General features: G+C 45.1%; 2 protein-coding genes across 3 annotated transcripts; both read left to right on the top strand.

Moving 5' to 3' along the window:
* Window positions 1–421: 421 nt before the first annotated feature.
* Window positions 422–12755, top strand: samtor (S-adenosylmethionine sensor upstream of mTORC1). 2 transcript variants are annotated; one of them, XM_058075941.2, is made up of 6 exons: window positions 422–712; window positions 4448–4589; window positions 5495–5623; window positions 10331–10445; window positions 10798–11126; window positions 11236–12755. In XM_058075941.2, the coding sequence occupies exons 1-6, from the start codon at window positions 553–555 to the stop codon at window positions 11312–11314; spliced, it is 954 nt and encodes a 317-aa protein (XP_057931924.2). In that variant the 5' UTR covers window positions 422–552; the 3' UTR covers window positions 11315–12755. The 2 variants fall into 2 exon arrangements, with proteins under 2 accessions (XP_057931924.2, XP_057931923.2); XM_058075940.2 differs by having other exon boundaries at window positions 423–712; window positions 10798–12755.
* A 787-nt stretch (window positions 12756–13542) lies between these two features.
* tmem168b (transmembrane protein 168b) lies at window positions 13543–16798 on the top strand. Its single transcript, XM_058075481.2, has 4 exons — window positions 13543–15044; window positions 15114–15256; window positions 15354–15628; window positions 15715–16798. Exons 1-4 carry the CDS (start codon window positions 13908–13910, stop codon window positions 16257–16259), a joined length of 2100 nt encoding a protein of 699 aa, XP_057931464.2. The 5' UTR covers window positions 13543–13907; the 3' UTR covers window positions 16260–16798.
* The last annotated feature ends 355 nt before the right edge of the window (window positions 16799–17153 follow it).

Raw genomic sequence — 17153 nt, forward strand, 5'->3', positions numbered from 1 at the left:
AATGATTATTGGATACAACTGTTTAAGATATCTGTACATGTCCTCCAAAGTACCACAACCCATAGGGGGAACCACAATAACAAATGTTATTTACAGTGTGTCTTGTAATGTCACAAGTTGCTTCATAAACAGCCATAAGCACCATGGTTTTATGGTTTAACAACATAACATTTATGGTCTTGTTTGTGTCTTCATGTTGTTGTTGTTACTGTGTGGATATGACGGTATATTTCTAAGAAAATCACATTATTTGTCAGTGTTCATTTAAGCTATTTTTTCTTGTTTGGCATTAGTAGCGTTCGGCGTTGCGTTTCGTCGTGATATTAAATGCAAAGTTTTACGAGGTGCAGTGAACATCTCACGACTGGCAGTGAACGTTTCAAGCTTGTGATTTGACGTCGCGCTGTCACTTGTGAGCACGTGTAGGCAACGATTAGCCAATCAGCTTGCCTGTTGTTGGCACGTGCGCCGCCGGCTCGGTGGTGGTTGACGCAAAAAAAAAAGATTAGAAAAAGGAAGCCACCACCAGAGGAGGTTACAGATACCGGTGTTATGGACCCCAGCGACGACGTTGAAACGGGGGAGAATGAAAGACACCCGGGACTGTTCTACGTACCCATTCCCGATGCGGCCCCGAGCAAGAAGGAACAGGAGAAACTTTCGGGGGTGGTTAAAAACGTCCACAGAAAGCTCCGCAGGAAATATAGAGAAGGTGAGCAGGCCCACACGTCCTCTTCTTGGCTAACGGAATGCTAGCTTCTTATTCAGAACGACACTAAATGGAGCTTCGTCTGCTTATAAAGTATCACTGTCACTGTCAGTCTTCGGCGACCTTGCAAGCGACGGCTTCACGTTGTCTGCTGTAGACCGTCTGCTGCCATTCCCGCAAGAGGCCTTTTAAACGTGTTGGCCACAATACCCCGAATAGACCACAGGCTAACGAGTGTGCGGAAACTTTACTTGAAACCTAAATAACAGGCTATAAAGTCAAGTAAGGCAAGATTAAAACAGGCAGCCATCAGCGTCACTGGTTAAATATTGCAGTGTTCCAACGGGAAAGTGTTGACAGTGCAGAATTCAAGTTGAAGAAATGTTAAACATGAGCCAGCACTTAAACAAACATTAGCCCCGAAGTAAATAATGGTAATATGAAACTTTGTTTATCGCATATGTAATAACGTGTAATTCGTTTAACCCACCTCTTTGAGGAGCATCTGGCAACCACAATGTAGATTTTGCCTTTTAAATACAGCTATGTGGGGAAAAAAATAGTTTCTGTATTTTTCTTATGATGCACAGCATCTGAAGTCTGCTTCACATTGGAGAACCACTGCCACTGTGTGGCTCAAATAAACTAGTTAACTAGCTTATCTAGTTACCTGGGCCATGTTTTCCTATCTGGGTGTTTAATTACTAATCTGAATACAATGTACAAACCATGCAGTATTTTGATGTATAGGTACAGTGGTGGGAAAAAGTGTTTGTTGCCCGCTTCCTGAATTCCATCACACTTGTGTTTCAGATTATCAAACAAATATAAATATTAGTCTATGACAACACAACTGAACACACAATCCAAACTTACATTGTCCTAGATGAAAAAGTGACCCTGTCTCTGTTAAGGAAAGAAAAAACTTGAATTAAAGACACACACACGCAGTTATGCAGTGTACTGTTAACCCAATCTAAGGATCATATTTGTGCTGGACCACATATTTGTGGTGGCCAAGTGAAATGCAATGTTTCTGAAACATATTTCTCTGTTGTAGAGTTCAGAAATTGCTGTTAGTGACATGTACATGTATGTTCTCCCAGGCAATTCTGTCTAACATGTACAGTGTTCCCTCGCTTCATCATGGTTTACCTTCCATGGACTTGCAACTACACAAAAGAATATTTTAAGTGCATTTTTTTCCCAATGGTGTATGCGTGTTCATTGTGTTCTGCCTCGTTGTGGTGTATTAGAACGGTCTGTGCTTTGTTGTATGTGTGGTATTGTTTATACTACTGCTACCAGTAGAGGATGTTGTACACTCATCTGAGAGTTGAAGGCATGTCCAGACATGTCCACTTTGTCTCAGTATGTGTAGCCACCCGCAACAGTCCTGAGTGGCGAAGGGAGAACCCACCCATTGTTTTGTGTGTTCTGATTGGCTGTAGACCATTGTCATGTTTTTCTTTTGCTTGCAATCATAGTTGTATGACTGCGAGGGTGCTGTTATAGAATACTGAAGGTGAATATTTGGTTAATGGAGGGCGACGAAGAATAAAACAATACAACAGGAACAATATGTTTCACAAGGACACAAAAATGCTACAGCCAAATGGGGCCGGGACAAGGCACATCAGAGCAGTGAATGCGGGGAGTCACTTGATAATTTCCTTTGTCCAAGAGATTGGTAAATAAAATTCAAATTCACTTTGAGAATGTTTAAACAAGAAAGAAATGTGAGAAAATGTGTGCCTGTCTGAGAAAAGTGTACAGTGAGGGGTTTTGCAGCGTTTAAACCTTTAAAATATCACATATTATTCTCATTTTCGGGCCTTTGTATTGAGTTGTGGACTCCTATGGAGCATTATAACCAGCACAAAAAACTTTGTAGAGCTTCTGGACCTCTTTCTGAAGTGTTACCAGGAATTTCCTACATTCTACCCAAATGGTCTATTTAATTTGGTCCACTTTTGGCCCTCCTCCAGTTACGCCCTCTCCGCTGTGATTGGTCATGCTCCAGAGGACTTCCGAACAGCTGCCGAGTTCGTTTTGTCCGATTACTTATACAAAATAAACAGCCTAACATACACAGTTAGGACACTGATAAATTGTTAGTTACAGCTTGCTCTTCTGACTCCTCAACATGACCAAGTAACGTTAAAGGCATTGGACTTCAGCAACAGTTTGGCGCACAGTCCAGCTTCTTATAGTCCAACTTCGCTCAAGTTCACAAAACAGTCTTGTAGATTTCTCTTGCTGGCCGGGAATCAGCAACTCCAACCACGAGGATTGTCTGTTGGGTGTAAAGTTATTAGATTTTTGGAGTTCAATTCAAATATTAAGAAATCAACTAATACCTTCTTGAAATAGTTATCTGTAGAATATGAGCTCTAGTTTTTTAACTGAACCATTGAAATAAACTTTTCAAATATATTCTTGAGATGCACTTATATGCACTCATGAGGGATGATCCGATCTTCACGATCGGGATTGGTGTCCAAGCCGATGTATATTTGAGCATGGAATAATATAGACGTCCGCCACGAGATCAGGCTGACCCGGTGGCCGTATCATGCTCGTAGCAAAGGGCTACACACCAACTTGTATGGTAATGCACCTCGAAGCTGGTTGCCACTCGAACCCCACCACCCGCATGAAGAGCAAAACGCATCATTATGATGCAGACATGACCCTCATTGTGCTCGGACGGCTGTGTTGCGGGGAATTCGCAAGGCAAGTGCCACTCTAACCGCTGGACTGTCAATAAATTACTATTGCGTTGAAGAGACTAGTGTTATATTCAAAAAAGTTATATATTCTAAATCACACCACACATTGATCTGTAACAATGTTAAATGGTTACACGTACCCTAAAAAGTATTTAGGCTACTTTTTCAGAATTTTATATTTTATTGACTGAGGGACCTGGCTCACAGAGGTTTGTTACAAAAGCCAAACATAAAGTTGTCATGCTGTGTAATAAAAAAGTAAATTATTATTATTATTATTGCATTGTTTTCAATGCTTTGAAAAGCTATTTTTATAACCATATTCCGTTCCACAAATTCATGTTTCTAACAAAAGCTTATTATTAAAATAATTATAAAAAAGGATCGGAATCAGATCAGCAAGATTACAAAAAATATGATCTGCTCGGAAGCCAAAATATGTGGATTAGGACATCGCTGTTAGTCATATTCTTAAAATTTGCTATGACTTGTATCCATTTAACAATATCCTCCTTATCAGAAAATAGCTTGTGCCAAAACAGGAAGTCTGCAAAACATTTATTCCACATCAGCTTGTTTTTGCCACAGTGTCGTGCATGAGGTGGACTTTGCCTTGCATGCAATGACGGTATTAATTGGTGCTATATACTGTAACAACATACAGATAAAGTGTTTTAAGTCACATTTTAGCATTTTTCATTTTCCTGTAAGAGCAGGGGAATCTGCTTTAAATCTCCTGGTCCTGAAATCCTGGAATTGTGGTTGTTTTGGAAGCTCCAGTGTGAGCTAGCTAACCACATGATTGTCTAATAAGCAACGTGTGATCTGCTTGAATCAGAGTGGTCATGCCCTTTGGCTGCTCCTGCTGCTGTTGTTTACCACCTCTCCTGTTTACCACTGCTTCCTCTTCTGAATATGTGCTGTTGGGGCGTCACCACTTGGCACAACAGTCACGCTGCACCCGTTCTTTTTTTCTCGGGGTGTCCCTCCCCGCTTCTCTTGACAGTGGGCGACTTTGACAAGATCTGGCGCGAGCACTGTGAGGACGAGCAGACGCTGAGCGAGTACGCCCTGGCTATGAAGAACCTCGCCGACAACCACTGGGCCGTGAACTGTGAAGGGGAAGGCCGAATCGATTGGTGTCGCAGGTAAAGATGAAAGACACGCCTGACATTGTCTTTGGAGCGGAGGACCACAAAAAACTGTCAGTCACGACAGAAAAATCAATAGACTTTATTTATTATAGGTTAAGGTCAGGTTAATCTCACTTGAGTGTACCAAGTAGACAGACAAGACAGACAGAATACTTTATTAATCCCTTTGGAATTCCCTCAGGGAAATTGGCATCTCCACTGCTCCATGTGTAGCACTGTTTAAAGTAAATAAATACATAAATAGAATAAAGAATATAAGATAAAATATAAAAACTAAAGTAAAACAAACATCTGGCGTGGTCAATATGGCTTTTAAGTTACATTGACTTTTCAAGACTTCTTTTGCTTAGCATGTAAGTAAGGGTAACTGGTGCATTTTACAGTGAACGTTAACAAGCATTCTCACCAGAGCTGCTGGGGGGGGACTTCAGAGGAAGCAAAATGTAAACATTTGTTGCTTTAAAGTATACATATACCGCCACATCCCTTGTGTGTTATTTTTATGGCGAAGTTCTTTGTTCTGTCGTTTTTGATTAGTTAAAAGGAACCATCCAGAACTTTCCAACAATGGCATTGAAGACGATGCTGTTCCAATTACTTCTGTCAGCCCCAAGCTACACTATTATCATCTTCTTTCTGGTAAACAAACGCCAGGCTGGCGCAGATGGCTATTCAGTATTTTGTGTACTTTTTTACAGTGTTTTCAATTGCTACTGTGCTTTGCTTTCTATACATCACTAGATGACATGAGCATTAGGTCACTATGAGATCTAAAGCACCATGGGCTCAGAACGGTGGCGGAGTACTGCTATAGAGTTCTATCAGCTGAAGGAGGCTTAATTAATTCATACTGCATTACAATCAGGCTGTCCTTATTGCCTTGCATTGTGTGTCCACAGCGTCTGCCAAGAGTACTTCCTGGATGGTGGCATGAAAAGAATGTTGGAGAAGGATGAGAAAAGCGCTTCTTTCGCCACAGGGCCGACTGAAGCGTCTGGAAGTTCACGGCCATCCGGCTCTGTCCTAAGGTATCTTTCTCTTGCTACATACCGTATTTTCCAGACTATTAAGTTGCACATTTTTTTCATGGTTTGTCTGGTTGACTTGTACTCCGGAGCAACTTGTATAAGTTTTTTTTCTCCACACTGACATCCACGAGGCGCTGTAGGCTTGTGTGCCAGTATCTGCTCTTCCTGTACCACTGAAAATGTATGTAAACTTAAACATTAATTTATAAAGAGATCTGAGAAAAAAAATCCCCTGCAAAGAAAATCACACCACAAGAGGGTGCTCTAGGGTTGTTACTGAGAAACACGGAGCACAAATACCACCAAAAAGAAAACACAAAACAATATTCTGCAAACTACAAGCTGCAAGTAGTGATGAATCCAGCCAAAAATGGTAAATCGAGCAGCAGAAAGTAAGTTTGGAAAACAAACAGGGGCTTGTCAACAGTGCAGCTACGATTCCACACCTAGAGAGTTGCCAAGGCGATGAATATAAATGACTCTGCAAGAGGACCTTCTTGGTGTTACCGCTTCATGCAACGCAGCTGCCTCTCTATCGGTGCACGGACAGCGACGTCGCAAAAACTGCCAGCAGACGTCCAAGCCAAGGTCTGCGGAGTTTCTGTGACTTTAAAGCCACACAGAAGAGGAAGCGGCATGCCCTCTGCTTCCGGAGTTGTTCAGAAGTGACACAGAGGATGAAGAATTCAATGGCTTTGGTATTGATTTGGAGTGAGAACAAGAGTTTGGTAAACTAGTTATGTTATGTTGTTTAGGCTACAGTTACCTGAATAACTGTTAAAGGGATAGTTCGGATTTTGTGACATGAAGTTGTATGATACCACCATAAGCAGTGAAGTGAGTCGCTATCTAGTTTAGCTTAAAAAAATATGCATTCAAAAACACAATACTTATGTATCACAAAAATACCTACTATAAACAAATCAGTCCGAACCATCTCAGTCTGGCCTCTGTGACTTTATCTCCAAGGCCTCTAACATGTCATGTCCCTCTGATGTACTCGTTCCTGATCCTATCCATCTTGGTCACTCCCAATGAGAACATCGGCATCCTCATCTCTGCTACCCCCAGTTCTGCTTCTTGTCTTTTCCTCAGTAGCACTGTCTCTAGACCAGGGTTCAGCAACCCAAGGCTGCGGAGCCGCATGTGGCTCTTCAGCCACTTTGTTGTGGCTCCCTTTGCAATGCGAAGTATTTTTTTTAAAGACCCGAACGAGGAAAATACGCATCTTTGTAATGAGTTTTGAAAAAAATCGGACTTTCTGTGAGACCCTGTACTCGATCAACTCTGCCATGAAGTACTTTGATACCCAAAAATTCCCTACAAATCCGGAAGTCAATCAAAATTTTTAGAGAATCGCAATTCGCTGCACATTTCTTTGGGCGAGAGGCGGGGTATGCCCTGGACTGGTCGCCAGCCAATCACCTGGCACATATAGACAAACAACCATTCACACTCACATTCATACCTATGGACAATTTGGAGTCGCTAATTAACCTAGCATGTTTTTGGAATGTGGGAGGAAACCGGAGTACCCGGAGAAAACCCACGCATGCACGGGGAGAACATGCAAACTCTACACAGAGATGACCGAGGTTGGAATTGAACCCTGGTCTCTTAGCTGTGAGGTCTGCGATCTAACCACATGACCGCCGTGCAGCCCTGTTAAAACTTTTTTTTTTAATTAAAAAAAGATTAAAACTTTGGAAAGTTTATAAGATATTTTTATCTAGATAGATGTTTTAAAATTATGTTTCGCGGCTCCAGTCTATTTTTCTTTACTGAGTGAGGGGGTGAAATGGCTCTTTTGATAGTAAAGGTTGCCGACCCCTGCTCTAGACCAAACAACATGGCTGGTCTCCGTGGAGATTCTTGTCTAAGCTCATCTGTCAGCCTGTCCAACACCATAGCAAACAAGAAGGGGCTCAGAGCTGATCCCTGATGAAGTCCCACCTCCGCCTCGAACTCCTCTGTCATACATGTCCTGCACCACTTGAACATACTTCTCTGTCACTCCAGACTTACAATAATATACAATATACAATACCACAGTTCCTCTGTAGGCACCCTGTCATAGGCTTTCTCCAGATCTACAAAGGCACAATGCAGCTCCCTCTGACCTTCTCTGTACCTCTCTATTAACATTCTTAAAACATATACTGCATCTGTAGTACTGTTTCTTTTGTATGAAACCATACTGCTGCTCACAAATGTTGACTTCTGCCCTTTGTCTTGTTTCAACTACTCTTTCCCATAACTTCATAGTATGGCTCATTAGCTTTATACCTCTGTAGTTGCCACAGCTCTACACATCACCCTTCTTCTTAAAAATGGCCAACCACACACTTCTCCTCCATTCCTGAGGCATCTTCTCACCACCTAAGATCCTATTGAACAACCCAGTCAGGAACTCTACTGCTACCTCTCCTAGGTGCTTCCATACCTCCACAGGTACAGTGCATCCGGAAAGTATTCACAGCGCTTCACTTTTTCTACATTTTGTCATGTTACAGCCTCATTCCAAACTGAATTAAATTAATCTCTTACCTCAAAATTCTACACTAAATACTCCATTATGACAATGTGAAAAAAGTTTTTTTTGACTTTTTTTGAATTTATTAAAAATAGAAAACAAAAAAATCACATTTACATAAGTATTCACAGCCTTTGCCATGAAGCTCAAAATTGAGCTCAGGTGCATCTTTTTTCCACTGATCATCCTTGAGATCTTTCTACAGCTTAATTGGAGTCCACCTGCAGTAAATTCAGTTGATTGGACATGATTTGGAAATATAATAACTGTCTATATAAGGTCCCACAGTTGACAGAAGTCAAAAGAACTGTCGGTAGACCTGCGAGACAGGATTGTCTTGAGGCACAAATCTGGGGAAGGATACAGAAAAATTTCTGCTGCTTTGAACGTCCCAATGAGCACAGTGGCCTCCATTATTCGTAAATGGAAGACGTTTGGAACCACCAGGACTCTTCCTAGAGCTGGCCGGCCTTCTAAACTGAGCGATCGGGGAAGAAGGGCCTTAGTCAGGGAGGTGACCAAGGCCCCGATGGTCACTCTGTCAGAGCTCCAGCGTTCCTCTGTGGAGAGAGGAGAGCCTTCCAGAAGGACAACCATCTCTGCAGCAATCCACCAATCAGGCCTGTATGGTAGAGTGGCCAGACGAAAGCCACTCCTTAGTAAAAGGAACATGGCAGCCCGTCTGGAATTTGCCAAAAAGCACCTGAATGACTCTCAGACCATGAGAAACAAAATTCTCTGGTCTGATGAGACAAAGATTGAACTCTTTGGTGTGAATGCCAGGTGCCATGTTTGGAGGAAACCAGGCACTGCTCATCACCAGGCCAATACCATCCCTACAGTGAAGCATGGTGGTGGCAGCATCATGCTGTGGGGATGTTTTTCAGCAGCAAGAACTGGCAGACTAGACAGGATAGAAGGAAAAAGAATGCAGCAATATATAGAGATATCCTGGATGAAAATATTGCTGCATTCATTTTTCCTTCTATCCTGGAGGCCACTGTGCTCATTGGGACCTTCAAAGCAGCAGAAATGTTTCTGTATCCTTCCCCAGATTTGTGCCTCAAGACAATCCTGTCTCGCAGGTCTACAGACAGTTCTTTTGACTTCATGCTTGGTGTTTGTGCTCTGACATGCACAGTCAACTGTGGGACCTTATATAGACAGTTATTATATTTCCAAATCATGTCCAATCAACTGAATTTACTGCAGGTGGACTCCAATTAAGCTGTAGAAAGATCTCAAGGATGATCAGTGGAAAAAAGATGCACCTGAGCTCAATTTTGAGCTTCATGGCAAAGGCTGTGAATACTTAAATAAATGTGATTTTTTTTGTTTTCTATTTTTAATAAATTCAAAACATGCCAAAAAAAACTTTTTTCACATTGTCATAATGGAGTATTTAGTGTAGAATTTTGAGGTAAGAGATCAATTTAATTCAGTTTGGAATGAGGCTGTAACATGACAAAATGTAGAAAAAGTGAAGCGCTGTGAATACTTTCCGGATGCACTGTAAATACCATCAGGACCAAGTGCCTTCCCACTCTTCATTTTTACTCTTTATCTCTTTACTAATCTTTGCCACTTCCTGGTCCACAGCAGACACCTCTGATAACTCTTCCCTCTCTTGTTTTCAACTCTTTAAAATACCCTTTCCTGTCTACTCTCTTCAGTCCTCTCAATGTCCCACTTCTTCTTAGCTGTGTACACCTCCTCATTCCACCACCAAGTCTCTTTGTCTGCTTTCTTCTCACACCAAGTACCTGTCTCCCTGATCACATTTGCTGTAGTTGTCCAGTCATCTGGAAGCACCTCCTGACCATCCAGAGCCTGTCTCAACTCCAGCCTAAAAATCCTACAACACTACAACTACCATTTGGTCCTCTGGTCTGCCTTTGCCCTCTTCATCTTCCTCACCATGAGGGTCATTCTACACACCACCATCCTATGCTGTCTGGCTACACTTTCACCTACCGCTACTTTGCAGTCACTGATCTCCTTCAGATTAAACAAGATGTAGTATACCTGCGTACTCCTACCTCCACTCTTATAGGTCACCCTATGTTCCTCTCTCTTCTGGAAGATGGAGTATGCAGTCAGAAATAAGTAGCATTATAGTATGTGAACTCTGTCAAGAGCGTCCCAGTTTGAAATGAACCTGTCCTGTGTTGCAGTCTGCTGACTCAGGTGGGGAAAATGCGCCTCCTGGACGTGGGAAGCTGCTTCAACCCTTTCATGAAGTTTGACGAGTTCCTCACCGTCGGTATCGACATTGTGCCTGCGGTCGAGGTGTGTTTCAGCCTCACACTGACATTAGTCAAGTGTTTTCCTGCAGCCACCTCCAAAAGTGACTCATGAGGGCGGGCCCTCAACAACTAGCTGTTGTTTTAACAGCTAGTGTGGAAGATTTCCAAACAAAGCATCCTAACACAGTACTTGGTTCAAACTCTCAGCAGGCCATTTTATGTGACCTATGAGAGCTTGAATGCAACACAATTCTTTTAAAAATATATTTATGCCATGTTTTACACAATTGGCTTTTAGTTTTACAGTTCCATGCCTCAGCCCGAGGACGATCATAAAGTACGTGTGATGGGTTGAACTTACCATGCTGATTTTCTGCGTCCTTGTGTTCCCTCAGAGCGTCTACAAGTGCGACTTCCTCAACCTTCAGCTGCAGCGGCCCCTACAGCTGGCAGGCGACTCAGTGGAGGCCTTCCTCCGCCAGCTGCACAACCCCATCGACGCCCTGCCAGGGCAGCTCTTTCATGTGGTGGTTTTCTCCCTGCTCCTGTCCTACTTTCCCTCACCATACCAGCGCTGGATCTGCTGTAAGAAGGCCCATGAGCTGCTGGAGTTGCACGGCCTGCTGCTCATCATTACGCCCGATTCCTCCCACCAAAATCGACACACACTCATGATGCGCAGCTGGCGCGTGGCAGTGGAGTCGCTGGGCTTCAAGCGCTACAAGTATGTCAAATACTCCCACATGCATCTCATCGCCTTCCGGAAGGTGTCACTCGCCACCACCAGCGACCTGGTGTCGCGCAACTATCCTGAGATGCTCTACATCCCGCAGGACTTCCACTCCTACGAGGAGGACGAGGGCAGCGATGTGGCTGCACAGCCTCGCTCTGACTTTGAGGACGACCAGCTAGCTTGGGGCTTCGCTGAGCTGCCTGATGCCTGCGACTCGGATTCCGGGGAGAGCCAGAGCGGATCCGTGCCTGGCTTTCAGGAGTTGGAGGACCCCATCCTGCTTCAGAGCTAGGCCCCACCAGCGCCCCTTGGCCTCCTCTCTTGGAACTGCTGTCACCCCTTCAACTGCTGCCAAACTTAACCTGCTGCATTGTCCTCTCCCTCCCTCTCCTCCAAGCGATGCAGTTTGCACAGTGTGAAAGAGAGACGTTTACACATTATTTTCTCATAACACTCTCTCCACATATATTTTGATTAATGGCTCAACATTTTTTGTAAACGTTGGAATGTGAACGACCCCGAAGATATCCAAGCTTCTGCCATCATCTCCCAAACGTCTGCATGCTGAACATGTCAAAAAGAAAACATCAACTGGCGTTGGGTGTGTGCTTGTGTTGACTGAACAAGCAAACTTTGGTGGGAGGGCTACGAAAAGTTGACATTTTTGGAAAAGAAAATAGTGTTCAGTGTTGAGTGTGATTTATTTTTTTTTAATTCCCTGTAATGCTTTATACATCCTTAACAACAATGTATTGGTAGCATTTTAGGACTCTCTGGAGTATTTTACTAATGTTAGTGTGTTTCTCATGGTGTCAACAAGGTACTGATGTTTAAAACCCTTATATAAGAATAACAATGATTTAGCTCAGATAGGGTTTTTTCTGGGGGGGGATTCGAAAGCAATGACACAAGGACACAAACAAGCGGCTGCCAAATGGTGGTATTCCTACCGTGTGAAGCATCCTACGAAAACTTTGACCATATCCTGGTCTTCATAGATCGAAAATTCACCTTAACCGAAAATATTTGCACTAGTTTGACCTCTGAAACAGGTGAGAGGATTTTTTTTCATAAGCAATAGCTCATCCGTACGATGATGTTGCAAAGGTTTTAAGCTACTAGCCGATGACACGGTTTGTTGGGTTTGTGCGTGTGAATGATGGCGTACTGGCACTTTAGCACTGATCCCAAAGGGCGTCGCGTCATTGACTTATTTTCTTACAATGACAGATTTGTAACCAGCACAATGAAACAAAACTTTTTCTTCCCCTCCCTTCTTCCATTTCTTTAAAAAAAAAAAGGAACAACCACACCCACTTCCAAAAAGATGTCACTCTGGAACAGCACACGGTAAACACTTCTTATTGTCATATTGAGGGTTGACAGAAGACATGTCCTTGAGCAGACTGCAATACACTTTCATATCTCCTGTTTCAGTAGAGCATCACAGTGGTTGTTATTGAGTGATGCAGTAGTCTTCCAAAGTGTTTCTTCTGGTTCATTTGCATGGTTCATCTTTTATTATCAAACCCTTTCAACAGTGCATAACGTGTGCTTCTTATATGGTTGTATGCGTCTTTTATAAACGAATGTAAATGCAAGGTGGTCTATGCGTCTTCATTGTAAGGGATTTTACCCACAGTATATAAAGCTATTATATACATTTTGTGTGTATGTGTAGTATATACTATATATATATATATATATATATATATATATACACACACACAAACCATTATTTTTATAACTCCAAAATACCCTCTGGAGGGTACTGGAGACTATTTGAATTCAAATAACCTACCCCGTATCAAAAGTGCTGTCTAATATAGAACATTTAATACTATTATATCCTTTTTCTATGCCGCTTATCCTCACCAGGGTGGTGGGGATATGCTGGAGCCTATCCCAGCTGACTTCAGGCGAGAGGCGGGGTACACCCTGGACTGGTGGCCAGCCAATCACAGGGCACATATAGACAAACAACCATTCACACTCACATTTATACCTATGGACAATTTGGAGTGGCCAATTAACCTAGCATGTTTTTAGAATGTGGGAGGAAACCGGAGTACCCGGAGAAAACCCACGCATGCACTGGGAGAAAATGCAGAGAATCGAACCCACATTTCCTGACTGTGTGGCCAACATTCTAATCATTTAATACCAAACATTAAATCTAACAATTACAATTATTACTATTGATGGACTTTGTGTTCACAGAGATGACAGTTGGAACGTCAATAAACATTTTTATTTGGGGTTTTATATCTTCTAATAATCGACATAAAGTGTGTTTTTTTTTCAATTTCAACCAAAATTAAGATAAAAACACGAGCGAGAGAATGAACAATTTAGAAACCGATAGTATTGAAGTGGACATTTGCTACATATGTATGTGTTTTGTTGCTTGGCGGCCGCCGTAGTAGCAGCAGCTTAAAAGTCGTCAAACATGGCGTTTGAAAACTTTTGACGCGTCGAAACTTCCTGGAAGGAAATGTCCCTTTGCAAACTGTCAGTGGGTAGCATTCGTTCGACATCATTACATATTTACAGAACCAGCAACTCGACGGATGTCCAAATTGGGGGGAACACGTCACTCGCAACTTAACGTCGACCGGCGAAAGATGGATGCTAATGCTAACTTTGCTAACCAGTTTGACTAAGTTAGCTTGGTGGCTAAACATGACTTCCGTGTCGTAAATGTCGCCACGTCATAAAACATCGTCGTGTTGTCAGCTTTGACTGTGTGCGGGCTTCAAATTCGGGGTGAGGATGTTGGCTTGTCTACGTTACTGCGTCAGCCACTGCCTCCGAGCGGCCATGACTCGGCTGGAGGAGGCGAACGGGGAGGCGAGCATGTGGTCCTCAGTCCGGTGGCTGGGCTACCTGTCCGGCCTCAACCTGCTGGTGGCGCTGTGCCTGGGTCTCTACGTGCGTTGGGAGAAGACGGCCGAGTCCACCCTCCTGATTATCTTCATCCTAGCTCTGCTGGTCCTGGTTCTGGCCAGCGTGCTGTACTACTCCTACAACATGGAGCGCCTCAGCCTCAATCTCCTCCACTTGTGGTTGGGCTTCTTGCTGGGCTTGCTGTGCTTCATTAACAGCCCGGCCCTGGAAGGCGACGCCAAGGAGCAGGCGTCCAACGGCCTCCTCGTGTCCAGCGTGTCCCTGAGGACGCTGTGGGCGCTGCTGGAGAGGATGCTGGGCTGCACCCGACACCGACCCGCTTTCCTCACGTGGGCCGAACGTCTGGAGCTGGTAGGCTTTGCCGTCGCCAGCACGGTGTTGCTTCTTCACATGGCGCTGAGCGTCACGGTGCTGGTGGTGGCCCTCGCTGCTGTCATGGTGGCCCTGAGGCTGAAGGCGGCGCTGGCGCTGTCCAACCTGGCGTGCTTCACCGTCATCACCGCACGTTTCTTCTTTGAGACGCTTCCTGTCAGAACCAACCCGTTTGCCCTGGGCTGCTTCTTCGGGTTGCTCATCAGCGACCCGCTGCTGGACGTCTACTTCAGCGGCCTCTCCGTGACCGAGCGATGGCAGCCGTTCTTGCATTGGGGGGGCTTGCGGCGCCGCCTTTCCCTCCTGCCTTTGCTGCTGCTGGAGGTGGTCTTCACTGTGCTGGTGGCACGGGTGTTGAACCACCCGTACCCGTGGTACCTGATGATCCCGGCCTTTGTGGCGTGCATGCTCTTCTGGGCCATCTGCCACTTGGTGTTCTTCATCACCGTGTGGGGCTTCCACAGCAAGCTGAGCGACTGCCAGAGGGCGTGTCTCCTCCAGGGGTCGGGGCTCAGCGGCCTGGACAAGATCATGGCCTCGAAGGGCATGAGACACTTCTGCCTCATCTCCGAGCGCCTCCTCATCTTCACGCTGGTGTCCACCGTGGCTGTTGCTGCTTTCTCCTGGCAGGTAAGATCCACATCCCACGATGATGCAACTCCACTTTTGTCGGTAAAAGAGTTGTGTTGTCGCGTGCAGGCTTCCAGCAGCATCTTCTTAAGCACCTTCCTGCTGGTCCTCCCGCTGGAGTCTGTATTCCATGGCCTCTTCCATGAGCTGGGCAGCAGCCTGGGAGGAACATGTGTGGGCTACGCTGTGGTCGTCCCCACCAACTGCTGCAGGTACAACGCTGCCATGCTCACTTTGGATGGACACAGAGGATTATATGTACTTCCTGTTGACTCTGTGTGTGTGTGTGTGTGTGTGTGTGTGTTCAAGCCCTGATGGCCAGCCCATGCTGCTCCCGCCCAGCCAGGTCCATCAGGTCAACATGCGCTCCACCAGCATGCTGAATAACATCCAGTGCTTCTTCTCCCACCACCTCATCGAGACCTTTGGCTGTGACTACTCCACCAGTGGCGTCACCCTGGAGGCCCTGCAGGCCAAGCTGAAGTCCTTCATGGAGCTGCGCACTGCAGACGGGCCTCGCCACGACATGTACGTGATCTTCTACAGTGGACACGCGTACCGCTCTGGAGAATGGGCACTGGCAGGTGAGCGCACATTTCACACCTTACTCTAACCCAAACCCAAAAATGAGGTGCTTTGTCATCGTGACGGCTCTGATGTGCCCCCGCAGGGGGCGACACTCTCGGTCTGGACCAGATAGTGCAGTGGTGGCGGGAGAAGAACGGCAGCTTCTGCTCTCGCCTCATCCTCGTGCTGGACTGCCACAACTCCCTGGCGATGGCAAAGGAGGTTCGCAAGGTGGAGGGCGTCTACGTGGCTGTGCAGGGCGCCACCCTCGTCAACGCAGCCGACGTGGAGCAGCTGGAGCCCCAGACGGGTGACTTCTTCTCCCAGTGGGTGGAGTACAACTGCAACCCCAACAGCAACACCCGGTGGTCTCAGAGGGGCAGGGCGGTGTCGGCTGACTACGGCGTGTCCCGACACTGGAGCGACTACACGCTGCACCTGCCCACAGGTCACGATGTCACCCACCACTGGAGGGTGCACTTCCCCCGCGTCACCTACCCCGTGGTGCAGATGGCGCTGTGGGGCGGAGGCCTCAACCAGCTGTGGCTCTGCAGCGCCTGCGTCCGGTACCTCAAGAGAGTCAAGCTCAACTGGTTTCCTCCGGCCATCCTGGACACCGGGCAAGGCTTCAAGCTGGTCCGGTCTTAGCACCTCCAGCCCGTGATAGCTTGGCAGCTAACCTTCCTTCTCACACGCCAGCCGCCATTTTGTTACTGATTTTTATCCAAATGAAAAAAGTTTGATAATTTTTACTATTTGTTCGGGTCACAACTGAGAGATGCACATTGATGCTAGTTTGCACTTTTTTTTGCATGTGAAATTCCCTGGTGCCAGTCTATCCTGAACTGTTGATGCCAGTCTATCCTGAACTGTGATGCCACCAAAGTGCCCATTGCGTACAGCTTTACACCAAAGTGCTCCGTCTGAAAGACCACAAAAGAGGCTTTTATTTTGGAAGCAGTCAAAAGTGACTATTTTATTCCTATTTTATTGTTGCACATCTTTGTGCTTGCAGTCCATTCAATGACCTTCACTGTAACTGGACTGTGAAGCAAGATGAACGTGAACTATGCAAGAAAAGAGATGTGGTGCTTTAAAAAGTCGTGTATTATATCTTCACAATTATTCAGGTTGTTTGTCAAAATGCTTTAACAACAAAACCTTTAAGTAAAATTTGTTGAGATTTGAACTGAATTGTAATGTTTTGAGTGTGTTCGCTGGTCAGTTGCTGCACTGGTTTGCCAAAAACCCTAAGTTGAAGTCGTAAAGACTAAACTAATTTAGTGTAATTAAAAACAACTAGGACGTTTGTAAAACTTCCACCACATGGCATCAATTTACACACTTATGACCCGCAAACACGCAGGGGAGTTTATAGACCCAATAGTGGGAGAACTAGCGAGCGCCAACGTTCAAAACGGGGCTAGGAAACGCTTCATCGCCCAGTTTAAAAGAAGCAGTACTATGAGACGCCACAAGAGGGCGGTGTCACCCAGTCTTCTAATCGTATGGCGATACATGGAACACCGTTTGAATAAGGTA

The sequence above is a fragment of the Doryrhamphus excisus genome, linkage group LG1, assembly GCF_037039965.1.
Source record: "Doryrhamphus excisus strain RoL-2023G ecotype Guam linkage group LG1, RoL_Dexc_Guam_v1.1, whole genome shotgun sequence".
Classification (NCBI taxonomy): Eukaryota; Metazoa; Chordata; class Actinopteri; order Syngnathiformes; family Syngnathidae; genus Doryrhamphus; species Doryrhamphus excisus.

Bases quoted from the DNA above. Each gene is read 5' to 3' on its own strand.
- samtor (XM_058075940.2), top strand. From the start codon at position 553: ATGGACCCCAGCGACGACGTTGAAACGGGGGAGAATGAAAGACACCCG. The intron at 4,590-5,494 runs GTAAAGATGAAA...GTGTGTCCACAG, and splicing joins CGAATCGATTGGTGTCGCAG to CGTCTGCCAAGAGTACTTCC. The intron at 5,624-10,330 runs GTATCTTTCTCT...CCTGTGTTGCAG, and splicing joins CCATCCGGCTCTGTCCTAAG to TCTGCTGACTCAGGTGGGGA.
- tmem168b (XM_058075481.2), top strand. From the start codon at position 13,908: ATGTTGGCTTGTCTACGTTACTGCGTCAGCCACTGCCTCCGAGCGGCC. The intron at 15,045-15,113 runs GTAAGATCCACA...TGTCGCGTGCAG, and splicing joins TTGCTGCTTTCTCCTGGCAG to GCTTCCAGCAGCATCTTCTT. The intron at 15,629-15,714 runs GTGAGCGCACAT...GTGCCCCCGCAG, and splicing joins TGGAGAATGGGCACTGGCAG to GGGGCGACACTCTCGGTCTG.